Source organism: Leucopleurus acutus, assembly GCF_964270905.1.
Source record: "Leucopleurus acutus genome assembly, chromosome: 17".
Taxonomy (NCBI): domain Eukaryota; kingdom Metazoa; phylum Chordata; class Mammalia; order Artiodactyla; family Delphinidae; genus Leucopleurus; species Leucopleurus acutus.
The window spans coordinates 41,869,967-41,884,833 of NC_139159.1; the positions used below are offsets into that span (position 1 = coordinate 41,869,967).

The 14,867-nt window shown below is 43.7% G+C and overlaps 1 protein-coding gene across 1 annotated transcript in view; it reads right to left on the reverse strand.

Moving 5' to 3' along the window:
- CDH17 (cadherin 17) overlaps positions 1–14,867 on the reverse strand; it is a gene marked incomplete at both ends in the record, with an annotated part of 87,892 nt that overhangs the window by 37,984 nt on the left and 35,041 nt on the right. The window contains 5 exons of the mRNA XM_082858957.1: positions 746–937; positions 3,067–3,143; positions 6,812–7,027; positions 12,231–12,381; positions 12,696–12,827. Coding sequence (XP_082715083.1) covers positions 746–937; positions 3,067–3,143; positions 6,812–7,027; positions 12,231–12,381; positions 12,696–12,827 — 768 coding nt within the window. The remainder of the gene's footprint in view (positions 1–745; positions 938–3,066; positions 3,144–6,811; positions 7,028–12,230; positions 12,382–12,695; positions 12,828–14,867) is intronic.

Below are 14,867 nucleotides of genomic sequence, written 5' to 3' on the forward strand. Positions count from 1 at the left end.
ATTAGACTGAGGGAAGGATGGGAAGACCCTCTATTAAAAAGCAAGTATCATGGTAATCAAGATTTTGGCTCTAGACTACCCAGTCCTTACAAAGGGAGAGAAGAAGCAAGAGCCAGTGGATGCAGCAATACCATAAAAGATGAAAGTAAGGGGTAGGCAGGGAAGAAGCCATGAAAGAATAAACTTGTTTATTAAAACTTGTCTATTAAAGGAGACCTACCAATTTCCAGTCATTATTAAAGAGGAGCCAATGGCTGGCCCATTAGAATAAAGAGTCTAACAGCCTAAAGGGCTCACAGGGTTCATCTAGTCTAATACCCCACATTTGCAAAGAGAGAAATAAAGCCCGGAGCACCACCTTGCCCAAGATTTAGCAAATAAAAATATAGAACAACTGGTTATATTGGAATTGCAGGTAAACAGCAAGCAATTTTTTAGTATAAGTATGTCCCAAGTATTTCATGGGACATACTTATACTAAAAAATTTTCTATCTTGTAGTTTATATATTTTAGTTGTCAATCCTACCTCACTCTGCAAAGGCTACTTGGTCAGTTAGTGACAGACCCAGAACAAGAATCCTGCCTTCTGTCTTTTGGGAGGACAGGAATGACTGAGAGTGTTCCGGGAGTCCATCACACACCTGAGAGGTCACTGCTAATATGTCACCTCTGCTTATAGTCCTTGAATGGTCCTAAGTAAATTAACCTTTGAAAAAGACAAATTCCATTCAACGTGCTATTTACCTTTTTAACCTTGACATATCCAGTATTGGTTTCGGGATCTGTTTCAATCTCCAAATGTCCCTCACTGTCTCCCTGTGTAATTCGGTACAAGATTTTAGAACTTCCCGTATACGGTTCATCAGCATCGGTGGCCTGGATGGTTAAGATGACAGTTCCAATGGCTGTATCTTCAGGGAGAGTTAGGTTTCCATACTAGGAAGGAAACAGGGGAAGGAAACAATGAGAATGTCCATTGTCATCGAGTACAATTGTCAAAGGGCAAACTTGCCTCCTTGGTTTCAGAATGGACACAAGTCACAGTTTGCATCAATACTTACCAAGCATGTTTTTTTCTATTAATGAGTGGGTTACAGTTGATTTTGACATCAGTCATACTTGTAGACTGATATCCATTGTACCAGGAAACACAACGTCTCAGAGATCTGATAGGATTCTAAAACATATCCCTCCACTCACATCCAATATGTTTAATAACTGTAATTATCATTATAGTTGAGACAAATAGATAGCTACTATGTATTGCCTACCTACAATGTGTCAGGCACTTTACGTTATTTTAATTAATTCTTAAATCAATCAGGGAATAGTGGTTAAGAGCCTGAACTTCAGAGTTAAACGGCCTGGGTATGAATCCTAGGCTTGTCACTTATGACCTGGGTGAACTGAAATAAGTTATCTAATTTTTTAAAGTCTCAGGTTCATCATCTGTCCTTGGAGATGATAATGATGATAATAATAATAATAAACAGAACCTACTTCATGTGTGCTGTGGTGATTTACAGAGACGATGCATATAAAACCCCTGAATGCCTGGCACATAATAAGTGGTCAATAAAGATAAGCAACAAAACAAAGCACCCGGGCTTCCCTGATGGCGCAGTGGTTGAGAGTCCCCCTGCCGATGCAGGGGACGCGGGTTCGTGCCCCGGTCCGGGAAGATCCCACATGCCACGGAGCAGCTGGGCCCGTGGGCCATGGCCGCTGAGCCTGCGCATCCGGAGCCTGTGCTCCGCAACGGGAGAGGCCACAGCAGTGAGAGGCCCGCGTACCGCAAAAAAAAAAAAAAAAAAAGCACCCTACTGAGTAGCTATATTATCATCTCCATTTGACAGAGGAGCAAAAGACTGGAGAGGTAAAACCCACCCAAGACCACACAGCTCGCTGGTCACAGAATTGGGATTCAAACCAATGTCTGTCCAACTCCAAAGCAGGTGCTCTTAATTAACACTGACCTAGACCATCTTCCACTCCTCCGCTGAAAACCCCCCAGATCATGTCTCCTGGCATGATGATCATGAAGATGGTAACAGGCAGGGTCCAGGAAAGGACCACGGCAATGAAAGAAGTGGACTCACCTTTCTAAGGCCCAGTTTGCCTTTCCAAGCTCTGAGATTCCCAATGCAGGACTCTTACCCTCAATCTAAAAACACTGTCTAGATGTAATGCAAGGAAACTACAACACACAGAAAGGATCAAATGCCCAAGAGAATGGAGGCAGAGTAGAAACAGGCTCTTACTCTCACGTTTGCTTAACCTCAGTGCCTACTATACAAGTTATACTGTCACATTTTTTACCTCCTCAAACCCTCCCATAAATCAATTCCCGTTCTTTGTCACTGCCTTATCCCTGCCTTATCCCTATTGTGTTTTATGAACATCGTCACAAGGCTCTGGGCCGCCTCATAAACTGACTTCAAACGTAACAATCTAGCCAAAAGGGCTTCTCTCTTCTCCAGAATAAATAAATAGAGGTGTCCATTTTAAGGGAAGCATCGATCAAACTACCCCCACATTAATAATAAGTTAACTTGAATTCTTCTTGATATACTCAACTGATCATTTTCCTCCTGCTCTTTTTTCCCAATTCTAATTCCTGCAGATGTCTTGGGCACAGTTTTTGGCATAAACCAGAGATTCGTTTTTCCTTCCCCTTTTCTCTTATCCAATAATTACAAAATGAGTTTAAATTGGCAATATTCAAAATTTTAAACTCTGACTACACATGCTTGTTTGAGACCTAGGAGTAATCTATTTATTGTCCTGCTACACACTGGTTGTAGCTTCCAAGCAGTCCTTGAAATAAATGAGCTGTTGGCAAAAGTTTTTAATAAAAAACCCAGATGCTTCCAGATACTATAACCGTGAATGTTACTGTTCCCTGAAGAGTTCCACTGAAGATGGTGTTTGAGTTTGGTACCAGTGCATCGACTAAGATATTAAGTCTGGCATTTTCCCGAACTACTGTTTGTGTCTTTATTCCAGAAGTAGGGGTCAGGTAAATATGAACAAAGTAAAGAAAAAGCAAGGTGATAACTACTCACATCTGATTTTTCAAAGATGGGGATCTGATCATTGATATCAATAACGTTGATCTGCACAAAGCAGAGGGTCTTGAAATCTGAAAATCAAAGTCACATCACAGAAATTTTCACTGAAAATTATGCATAAAAATCAGAAATCTGCAAGAAAAACAGTTGGCAAGTAAAGTGACAGCCATAGCCACAATTTTACTATTGACATGCAATTTGTGTGGTGAGAGGATTCTCTGCTCCCCACCTGCACCCATGAGCAGGTCACCAAGGGCTGAAGAAAACCCCACGAGAGGCTCCCCTGGGCTTCCCACTCCCTCTACCTGCCCCCTCCTCAGTAAGGCTTGTCCCCGAGCAAGATGCCTTCTTTTCTGTGAAGCAGCCTCTCTTTTCTGGCTAGTGAAACTTATGTAGCCTTCAAAGCCCAGTACAAAACTATCCTTCTAGAAAGACTTCTTTGAGCATCCCAGAGGGTTGCCTTTCCTACTCTGAACACTTCCAGCACTTACTGTCCTGTATCCCTTCTGAACCACCCCCTAAAGGGAAGGCCCAAGTGAGGGAGGAAAGGTATAATTAGCCCCCTTCAAAAGGCCTGGCTGCCCAGCCTACAGAGGCAGAGGTAGCTCATAAAACTCTAGGAGATGGCATAGGCTTTGAGGGGTGGGTTTGACAATTCAGAGACCTAGTCAGAGACAGCAGGTTCAACCTAGGTCCACGATGAGCATGGAGTACAGGTGGGGATGGGATCCCCAGGGAAATATCCACAGTGAGAACCAACATGATAGGTTTTTTGTTGGGGTTTCAATTGTTCTATCTATGAAGTAGTATATTATACAAAGGCTAAGACTCTGGGCTTTGGAACCCCACTGTTCAAATTCTTTCTCTGCTACTTATCAGACGTGTGAGAGCTTGGGAATGTCACTCAAAATCTCTGTGCAGTAGTCAGTTTATCTAGAAAATGTAGATTGCAACAGAGCCAAGGTTCTCATCCTAACTGACATTGTTAGCACTCTCTATGTACCAGGCACCATATTAAGTGCTTTGCTTCCATGACTAATTTCATCTTCATTCTAACTCCGTGATGTAGGTACAATTATCATTCTCATTTGAGTTTGAGTTCACACTCAAATGAGTTCACACACATGATGAGCTCACACACATCATTTGAGTTCACAAATGAGGAAGCCAAAGGACAGAGAAGTTGGTGACCTGACCAAGGTCATACAACTAACTAGTGTTCAAGCCAGAATTCAAATCCATGCATTCCTTTTCCCTCTCTGTCCACTCTCCGCCCTTCACCCTGCTTTGTGCCCTGGAGGCTGACCTTAGGAACTGCATCAGTGGGCATCCTGGCCCTCTGGGTAGAAGTTGGGTTCCACCAGTGGTAGCACTGGCAGGAGATCTAAGGAAGGGCAGGAGGAACAGGGTCAGGGTCTAGTTCCCCACTGCCAGCAGCCTCTTCTATAGTCACAGGAACAGGCTTTGTTCCTTCAGGGGATGTTACCTTCCCTCATCCCTTCTCACCTTCAGGTAAGAAAGGCTGCCATTGTGCTTCACACCCCCTGTTGGTTTCCCATAACCCCTACCCCCAGCCTTTACAAATAATCCCCTCTCTAAACACTTTTTGTTACTTCTTTTGAGGGGGCTGTCTGTTTCCTGCTGGGGTCCTGACAAATATACTCACACAGCCTAGCTCTAAAGCTTGTGCTTGATGCACTGGACACAAAGCCAGGCATGTAATCTAATAATAACAGTATTACAAATAAGTGGATGTTAACTCAAGTTGGGTCCAGTCCCCAGAACATTTGTAGACAGCAAGAATGGCTGAAGATTTCAGGAGGTCCCAGGGCCTGAACTCACTGGCTCCCTGCTCTGCACAAACCTTATTTGGACCAGCAGTGGACCTCCTGGCTAACAGACCTTCCCTGATTTTAGGTAAAACTATGTTAATTACCACCTACCAGTCTAGTTTTCTACAGTACGCAACTGGATGTTTAACTCCATCAATACACATATATAGTTATATATAAATATACTGTATAATCTGGTCCATATAGTCTATAGATGTACTCAGGTACATAGACAATTTGTAATCTGATGCTCTTGCAGCCTCAAACTGCTTCAGGTCCCCGTGCATTTTCACATGGGCTTTCTTCTCCTCTGTAAGCCTTTACACTATTTCGTAACTTGTCATATTCATCCATCAAAGTTCAGAGCAATGACACCTCTTCCAGAAAGCTTTATCAGCTCTCTACCTCTCCAATGAGTCCCTCATTGCCTTCATGGGCTACCTTGTACATATTTCTTACAATTTATTTATTCCCATGTCCATCTCCTCTACCACAAATGCTCCTTGAGGACAGACACGGGGTCTTATTCATTTGTGTATCCCCAGTACCTTGAATGGTGCCTCAATCACGGTAACTGCTCAATAACTGCTGAAAGAATGGCTGGCTAATGGTGTGAGATTGTCAGCTCATCATGGGCAGGGATGATTTATTATACCCACTTCTGTTGTACCTCTTAACATCATGCTAGACATTATGTTAGGCCCTCAATATTTGCCTAATCACTACGTCTCAAACATTCTGCTTTGGGGGCCTGCTAAACCCCAGCTCTCTTCAGTATCTCAGCAACTGTGGAATGAAAAAAAAAATGTGAAGCACAGTATGAGATGGTGCTCTTTACTTCAGCACACCTGTATAATCTCTCTCTCGTAGCATAACAATTACTGAACTATTTGGTAATCTAAGATTCAGTGCCAGTTAAAGAACGATTCTTAGCCTAGTAGTATTAATGATCTTAAAATAAGCCTGTCCCTGAGTTCATGTAAGTTTGTGTGTCTGTGCAATTTGTTGATAATGTGTACATTTGTTGAGGAATTCATAGTTTCCATCAGATTCTCAAAGGGTCTCATGACTTAACAAAGATTAAAAACCAGTTGTTTTGAAATTGTATAAGGCGTTAAGGAAGAATGTCTCCAGATATCGTCAAATGGCCACCTAGAAGCTAATATAAGAAGACAAATCTTCCCAAACGATACATTTTTCCTTCACTGTCATACAGTAGAATCCTTTGAGTCTGAAAGGGAGACTTGGGAAATACAACTAATTTTATTGTTTGTGACCATGGTGGCCATAACAACGTGCCTTGCCAACCCCTAACACCAGGGATCTTAATTGACAACATGCCACCTTGCTCTGAAACCCATCACCACATTTGCACCAAGGCCTTGCTTCCCATTGGCTGGCCCAAGCCAGTGACAGAGCAAGGCCAGCAGGTTAAGGTAGGCCTGTTTTGGAGATCACAGACTCCTTCCACGGCCAACTTTGGACCCCTAATGACCTTGCTGAGCTTCCCTTTGACTGCTTAGTGGTCTATGGTGCTCCCACCACTGTCCTTCCTTCTCTCCTTCACTCAGCGTCCGGCTTGTATTGAGGTCTGATGGCTCTCCCAGCCTTCTCTGTATCCCTCCCCGTTTTTTCTCATAGGCAATTCCCCTAATAAAATCCTTATATATTTAATCCCCTCTTGGGCATCTTCTTCTCAGGGAACCAACGTAATAATGTTGCCTAAGCTGTCACTCTGGCCATTACCATGTTGGACCTGCTGCCTCTGTGCTGTGTTTTACATAGGAAGCAAGAACCCTTAAACAGCATCCTTCTGTAATACACCCAGGCATCAGAGCAGCCTAGCAAATCACAACTAGAAAGAAAACAAGTGTTATCACTCTTGACACAGGGAAGGTGATACTAACCTTTGTCAGACACCTCTACTGTCAAGTTGTACTGCGGAGTGTCTCGCTTCCGCAAGGACTGCAAGGCTAACTGGAACATTCCTGAGTAGGCTTGGACCAGGAAGAGTCCATCTCTAGGAACTTTGGGGGTTTGATCCACAATTCTGTATCCTAAAACACTGTTGATAGTGTTTTCTTCATCCATGTCATGAGCAATAAGTGTTCCAATACTGTTCCCTGTAGAGAAGAAAAGAAGGAAACCCATCCATTATAGGCTCTTTTTACTCTGTTAAAAAATGATTTCACCAAAGAATCAGGTTCCTAGAAAGCACTGGAAGTAACTTTGAGTAGCAGACTAAAGTTCTTAGATCGATGTTGGTTCTTCTAACCCTTTCAGTAGTACAGTGTGTGGAGAAGTGTCTTTGTCTGCTAGGGGCACCATAACTAAGTACCAAAAACTGGATGGCTTTAACAACAGAAACTTATTTTCTCACAGTTTCTGGACACTAGAGGTCTGAGATCAAGGTGTCAGCAGGGTTGATTTCTTCTGAGACCTTTCTCCTTGGCTTGTAGATAGCTGTCTGGTGCATGTGTTTTCACATGGTCTTCCCCCGTACTTGTATCTATCCAGATTTTTTCTTCTTAGAAGGACACCAGTCATATTGGCTTAAGACCCACACTAATGACATCATTTTAACTTAATTACCTCTTTAAAGACCCTATCTCTAAATAATAGTCACCCTTTAAGTTGCTGGAGGTTAGGACTTCACCATATGAATTTTGGGAGGACACAGTTCAGGATCTTGAGATGAAATCATCCTGGATTTGCTTTTTTCTTTTTAATTTACTTTTGGCTATGTTAGGTCTTCTTGCTGTGCACAGGCTTTCTCTAGTTGTGGCAAGAGGGGGCTACTCTTCGTTGCAGTGTGTGGGCTTCTCATTGCGGTGGCTTCTCTTGTTGCAGAGCACAGGTTCTAGGCACACGGGCTTCAATAGTTATGGCACATAGGCTCAGTAGTTGTGGTTGGCGGGCTCTAGAGCACAAGCTCAGTAGTTGTGGCACATGGCTTAATTGCTCCGCGACATGTGGGATCTCCCCAGACCAGGGATCGAACATGTGTCCCCTGCCTTGGCAGGCGGATTCTTAACCACTACACCACCAGGGAAGTCCCTCATCCTGGATTTGGAGTGGGCCTTAAATCCAGTGATGGGCTTTCTTGTAAGAGGAAGAGAAGACACAGAGATGCCCGCGGAGGAGGAGGCAACGTGAAGAGAGCGCAGAGACCGCAGCGATGCTGCCACAAGCAGCCAAGGAGCCAGAAGAGGCAAGGAAGAATTCTCCCCTAGCTGGCACCTTGATTTCAGACTTCTAGTCTCCAGAACTCTTAGCAAATAAATTTCTGTTGTTTTAAGTCACCAAGTCTGTGGTAATTTGTTACGGCCACCCTCAGACACTAATACACAAGGCAAATGGTAAAACTAAACAAGGACAAGCCAACCGTGGTTACTTCTAAGTAACTTCCTGGAAGAATGGCAGAGACTGACTCCATCCCAAAGATAAAGACGGGTGCGGGACGGAGAGCAGGGACCGTCTCTGCCTTGCTGCAGTTTATGGTCCTGAGTTTTATTTCTGTTGACGTCTCAGTCCAGGGAGTTCCAGAAGTCCTGCTCTGACTCAGTGCTCCACCCAGGTCTGGCTGAGTTCTGATAGGTGCTGGCTCATCTTGCTCTGTGAAATGAGAATTGTGGGTTTCTCTACACACAGCCAGATTCCCACGTGAGGGCTAAAACTTGAATATGTATTCCCCACTTGCGGAGGTCGGTTTCATCCCCTCCCCATGTTACTTTGCATCTACTGATTTACAGGGAGATTTGGAGCGTTTGTGAGGGGAGGAATGGAAGTACCTATGTTATGTCTATCATGGAGCTGGCACGTGCAGACGTGTCTCATGGGCTGGGGAGGCGGGGCAACGTGGGTAGCAGAAGAGAACACGTATCTAGTGTTGCAGCTGCTGCCATTTCCGCTTTCACACACAACCGAGTCACCTTTGGAACATGCATCTGCCCTTGTAAGAAAAGCATCTGTGTGTTGGAATGAAAGAGTGTCTTGCTAACTTCTGTGATTGTTTGGTGTCTGAGCAGCCCTGCTCTGGACCTTTCCCCCCAGCAAGTGAGCATAACACAGAGGACACTACCCTTCTCTCACCACGGAGGAAACCTCCAGCTGTCAGAGGCACCGTGAAGACTGTTGACGTCAGTGACAGGGAAATCGCAGTAGGAGACACCACTCAGTGGGAGCAGAGAACTTATGAATGAGCCAGGAGTCAAAGAAGTGTCCCTGAGTGACAAAGGCCAGGAACAAGTGGCAGCCCAAACTGATTCAGAGGTACATACAGCAACTCTTGGGGCACTCGGAAATACTTTAGGGAGGTGGGGCTTTTATAAGAGGATGAATTCCTGTACGAACACAAAGGTCTTGGTAGCAGGTGGGATTTCAGAATTAATGTTGTTATGGCTGAGACTTGGGGACATGAGTCCCACAAGATTCTGGCCAATATAAGACACCAAACAGGAGAATATAAATATACTAAGGAATAATTGAGTATTTTATTGAGCTAGACAGTAAGCCCCCAAAAGGCAGGGACATTTTTTTTACCCCTTTGGGCTACATATAGAGAATAGACTCAATCTGTGTTGATTTATAAGAATTCCTGGTCCATTAAGTCCACAATTCAAGACTTTGTGAAATATTGTTACAAAATAAATTCTCACTTTTGGAGATGCAAAGAGCGTGCAGCATCCCTGAACAATTTGTTTTACCAACAATGACATCCTCAGCAGCTTCAGAAAACTAGTACTGCCCTCCTCCCAAATAAGGCAGGCAGCCTCTACGGTGGCTCCCAGCAATCTCCCCAACCCTGATATTGATGCCTTGGTGTAAACTCCTCCTTTTGAGCGCGAACTGGGCCTAGTGACTCATTTCTAATGAATATAGCAAAAGTTATGGGATGTTACTTCCAAGATTAGTTATAAGAAGACTGACTTCCATCTTTTTTTTTTTTTTTTTTTTTTTTTGAGGTACGCAGGCCTCTCACTGTGTCCTCTCCCATTGTGGAGCACAGGCTCCGGACGCGCAGGCTCAGCGGCCATGGCTCACGGGCCCAGCCGCTCCGCGGCATGTGGGATCTTCCCGGACCGGGGCACAAACCCACGTCCCCTCCATCGGCAGGCGGACTCTCAACCACTGCGCCACCAGGGAAGCCCCTGACTTCCATCTTACTTGCCATTTTTTGAGCTCTCTCTCTTTCTCTTTCTCTCTCTCTCTGAATCAAAGGCACTCACCTCACATCCAGATTCTGAATCAAAGGCATGCACCCCATATCCAGATTCCTGACTTCCAGAAACTGTGAGATAATAAATGTTTGCTGTTTTAAGCTGCTAAATTTTGGGACAATTTGTTATGCAACATGGATGACTGATACACTAAATGTTAGGCCCTGTGCAAAGAGACTTGAGGTATCATCTACAAAGGTCTTCAAAGATCTTCTGCCTTCATTCAGCATCACAGACCATCCCATATTTTCAAAAAGGGTGATGCCATAGGTGTTTCTTGGCTATTGTCACACATTTCATTGTTACTCCACTGTCACTTTAGAAGATCCTTCCTTAAAATTAACTGAAATCCTTCAAACTGTCGTTTAATACTTCCGGTTGTAAGAATAACTGGAATAAATGAAAAACGGAAGACCTAAGCAGAACACAGTGACAATAGAGAGCCTACATATGACTCTTGACAGCACGAAGGAAAAGAAGTGAGCATTGAGCAAGCAGGCCATGTGAGCAGTGTCCACCAGGACAGCACCCGCTGTGTGGAAAGTGTGTGGCAAGAAGAGTGACGAGATCAAAAGAAAATGATGAGAATGCCCAGGAGGCAGGTGAGGATCTGCCTACAAGGGCAGCCAAGCCCTGGGAATGGTAGTCACGAGAGCCTGCTAACCCCGTAAGCCCTGAAACGTACACGAAACAGACAAAAACACTTCAAGCAATGCCAGCCGGCTCAGCCAATGGGCCCAACACCAAGGGGTAATAGACAATAGGTGTCCCAAATCCAGCAAAGTCATAAAACTCCCAGAAATCACAGTGCTGTAATAGTAGTCGTCCCTGTACAAAACTAAAGCTATCCTGGCACAGTACAAGGAAACAAAACAGGTCAAGAACAAAAGGTCAAAAACAGATAGGATTTGAACTTCATCTTCCAGCCTCATGAGCTATTATCAGCTTCCTAGAGAGGGACAATCAAGGGTCAATTGCAGGATATCTGACATTGGGTGTGAATGTTTGTTTAAATTATTTAGCAAGTTTGATGGGATTTTACCTGTCACTGAGTTTGTTGAAGGCAAATAAGAATCTACGGAGAAACCTTGCAGGGGCTTCCCTGGTGGCGCAGTGGTTAAGAATCCGCCCGCCAGTGCGGGAGACGCAGGTTCGGGCCCTGGTCTGGGAGGATCCCATGTGCCGCGGAGCTACTGAGCCTGTGTGCCACGACTGCTGAGCCCGCGTGCCACAACTACTGAAGCCCGTGAGCCTGGAGCCTGTGCTCCGCAACAAGAGAAGCCACCACAATAGGCATGTGCACCGCAATGAAGAGTGGCCCATGCTCTCCACAACTGGAGAGGGCCCGCACGCACCAACGGAGACCCATTGCAGCCAAAAATAAATAAAATAGATGAATTATAAAAAAAAAAAAAATAGAATCTGCCTGCCAATGCAGGGGACACGGGTTCGATCCCTGGTCCGGGAAGATCCTACATGCCGCCGAGCAACTAAGCCCGTGCGCCACAACTACTGAGCCTGTGCTCTTGAGCCCATGAGTCACAACTACTAAGGCCCGTGTGCCACAACTACTGGAGCCTGTGTGCCTAGAGCCTGTGCTCCACAACAAGAAAAGCCACTGCAATGAAAAGCCCTCGCACCACAACCAAGACCAGCCCCCGCTCTCTGTAACTAGAGGAAGCTGGCGCACAGCAATGGAAGACCCAACGCAGCCAATAAATAAATAAATAAATAAATAAAATCTAAAAACAAACCTTGCAAAGAGATAACCTTATACATGTATACAGGATACTGGTGTAAATGGTTACAGTGCTAGTGGTAGTGGTAGTGGTAAGGGTGGTAGTAGTAGTAGTAATAGTAGTGGCAGTAACAGTGCTAGGAGTATGAGTAGTAGTTATAAAATGTCCAATTTTGAAAAACTCTTCCCAGATATTGCTTGAAATTAAATACTGTACCTATGTGAGTCCCAAAGTCTAGTCTACCTTTATGCTGTGCTGGGCATGGACCACTGATCCCCAATCAGGTTTACCTGCCCACCGTTTACTTGACAAAGAGGAGAAAGGGATTACAGAGTTAACATAGGGAGGACAGATACACGGTTTCTTACCTATTTGTTCATTCTCCTGGACCTCAAGTACAGTCACTGTAGATGGACAGGTAGGTGGATTATCATTTATGTCTTTAACTTTCACTTGAATTTTTAGTGGCAATGCGAGTGGTTTTCTATGCTCATCCCTTGCAACCGCATAAAAAACATACTACAACGAGATCAGAGTTAAGACATGAGTCCTTCATCATCCCCTTTAAAAGGCAGAGAAAACAACGATTTCAATGCTATTTCATTTATCCCCTTATCATCAATTCGCTTAGAATTGGGAAATGAGAAAATATGAAATGGGCTGAATCTGTGAGGGTATTATCATGTCTCTGAGAGCAATAATGCACTGAGCTTCAGAACACAGTTTGGGGGATATTGGTGGGGGGCTGGGTGTTAAGTAAAATTGTTTCTGCTCTCAGATATCCATGGGCCCAGGATCTCATCACCTGTGAAACTCCTACTAATTTTACTCACCGCATCCTTTTCTTCTCGGTCCAAGGGCTGAGTCACATAGATATCTCCTTCCTGGTCAATTAAAAATGGGAATTTTGATGGCTTCTCCTCTTCCACTAATGAATATAGTGCACCTGGTTCGTTCCACCGCACCTACAGGGCCCAAAGTGAATTGTTAGGAAAGATACATCCGGACAGAGAGAACTGGAAAGGAAATAAACAATTTTCTGGTTCTCGATTTGAAATTTCTGACAACCTTGTTTAGATATCTGTGGTTTCTTATAACTACTAAATTACATTTTTCGTTTTCAGCTTAAAATAATCCCTCCGCTTTTTTCTCCTTTGTACTGTTATATTGCTCCAAATAAGCATATAGGGGTATTTTTCTTCTCTAAAGCAATTCTTTGTGAACCCTCTAGAGAGTTTGTGGGTTGTTCTTTTGGAAGTCCGAATGTGAAGATTTCATGTCACGAAACACCAATTTAAGAAACACAATGTATTTAGTAGCGGCATTATCTGAGCACTAAGCCATGATGGACAACAGGCTCCCAGAACTCACCAGTGAAGATGATGAGACACTTTCAGTTCTTCACCATGCTATTATTTAAGCAAGACAAATGACACATAAATAAAGAATATTCCTCCCTTAAGTCTTTAGTCTTAAAGACTTCAGGGATAAGAATATTTGCCAACAGACTTCCCTGGGTGCGCAGTGGTTAAGAATCCGCCTGCCAATGCAGGTGACACGGGTTCGATCCCTGATGAGGGAAGATCCCACATGCTGTGGAGCAACAAAGCCCACGCACCACAACTACTGAGCCTGCGCTCTACAGCCCACAAGCCACAACTACTGAAGCCCACTCACCTAGAGCCCATGCTCCACAAAAATAGAAGCCACCTCAATGTGAAGCCCGCGCACCGCAACGAAGAGCAGCCCCCACTCACCGCAACTAGAGAAAAGCCCACGTGCAGCAACGAAGACCCAACGCAGCCAAAAAGAAATAAATTAACTCATTAATTACTTTTTTAAAACAAAGAATATTTGCCAACTCCTAGAGTTGTTTTGTAAACAACTTGGCAAAAAAAATCAATAAACTGGTGCTGGGAAAACTTTTACTACACGTAAAAGAATTAAATTAGAACACTTCCTAACACCGTACACAAAAATAAACTCAAAGTGGATTAAAGACCTAAATGTAATGCCAGACACTATAAAACTCTTAGAGGAAAACATAGGCAGAATACTCTATGACATAAATCACAGCAAGGTCCTTTTTGACCCACCTCCTAGAGAAATGGAAATAAAAATAAACAAATGGGAAAGGAAACCACAAACAAGACGAAAAGACAACCCTCAGAATGGGAGAAAATACTTCAAACCAAGCAACTGACAAAGGATTAATCTCCAAAATATACAAGCAGCTCATGCAGCTCAATATCAAAACAATAAACAACCCAATCTGAAAATGGGCAGAAGACCTAAATAGACATTTCTCCAAAGAAGACATACAGATTGCCAACAAACACGTGAAAGAATGCTCAATATCACTAATAATTAGAGAAATGTAAATCAAAACCACAATGAGGTATCACATCACACCGGTCGGAATGGCCATCATCAAAATATCTAGAAACAATAAATGCTGGAAAGGGTGTGGTGAAAAGGGAACCCTCCTGCATTGTTGGTGGGAATGTAAATTGATACAGCCACTATGGAGAACAGTATGGAGGTTCCTTAAAAAACTAAAAATAGAACTACCATATGACCCAGCAATCCCACTACTGGGCATATACCCTGAGAAAACCATAATTCAAAAAGAGACATGTACCACAATATTCATTGAAGCACTATTTACAATAGCCAGGACATGGAAGCAACCTAAGTGTCCATTGATAGATGAATGGATAAAGACGACGTGGCACATATATACAATGGAATATTACTCAGCCATAAAAGAAACGAAATTGAGTTATTTGTAGTGAGGTGGATAGACCTAGAGACTGTCATACAGAATGATGTAAGTCAGAAAGAGAAAAACAAATCCCATACGCTAACACATGTATATGGAATCTAAGAAAAAAAATGGTTCTGATGAACCTAGTGGCAGGACAGGAATAAAGACACAGACATAGAAAATGGACTTGAGGACACGGAGAGGGGGAAGGGTAAGCTGGGACGAAGTGAGAGAGTGG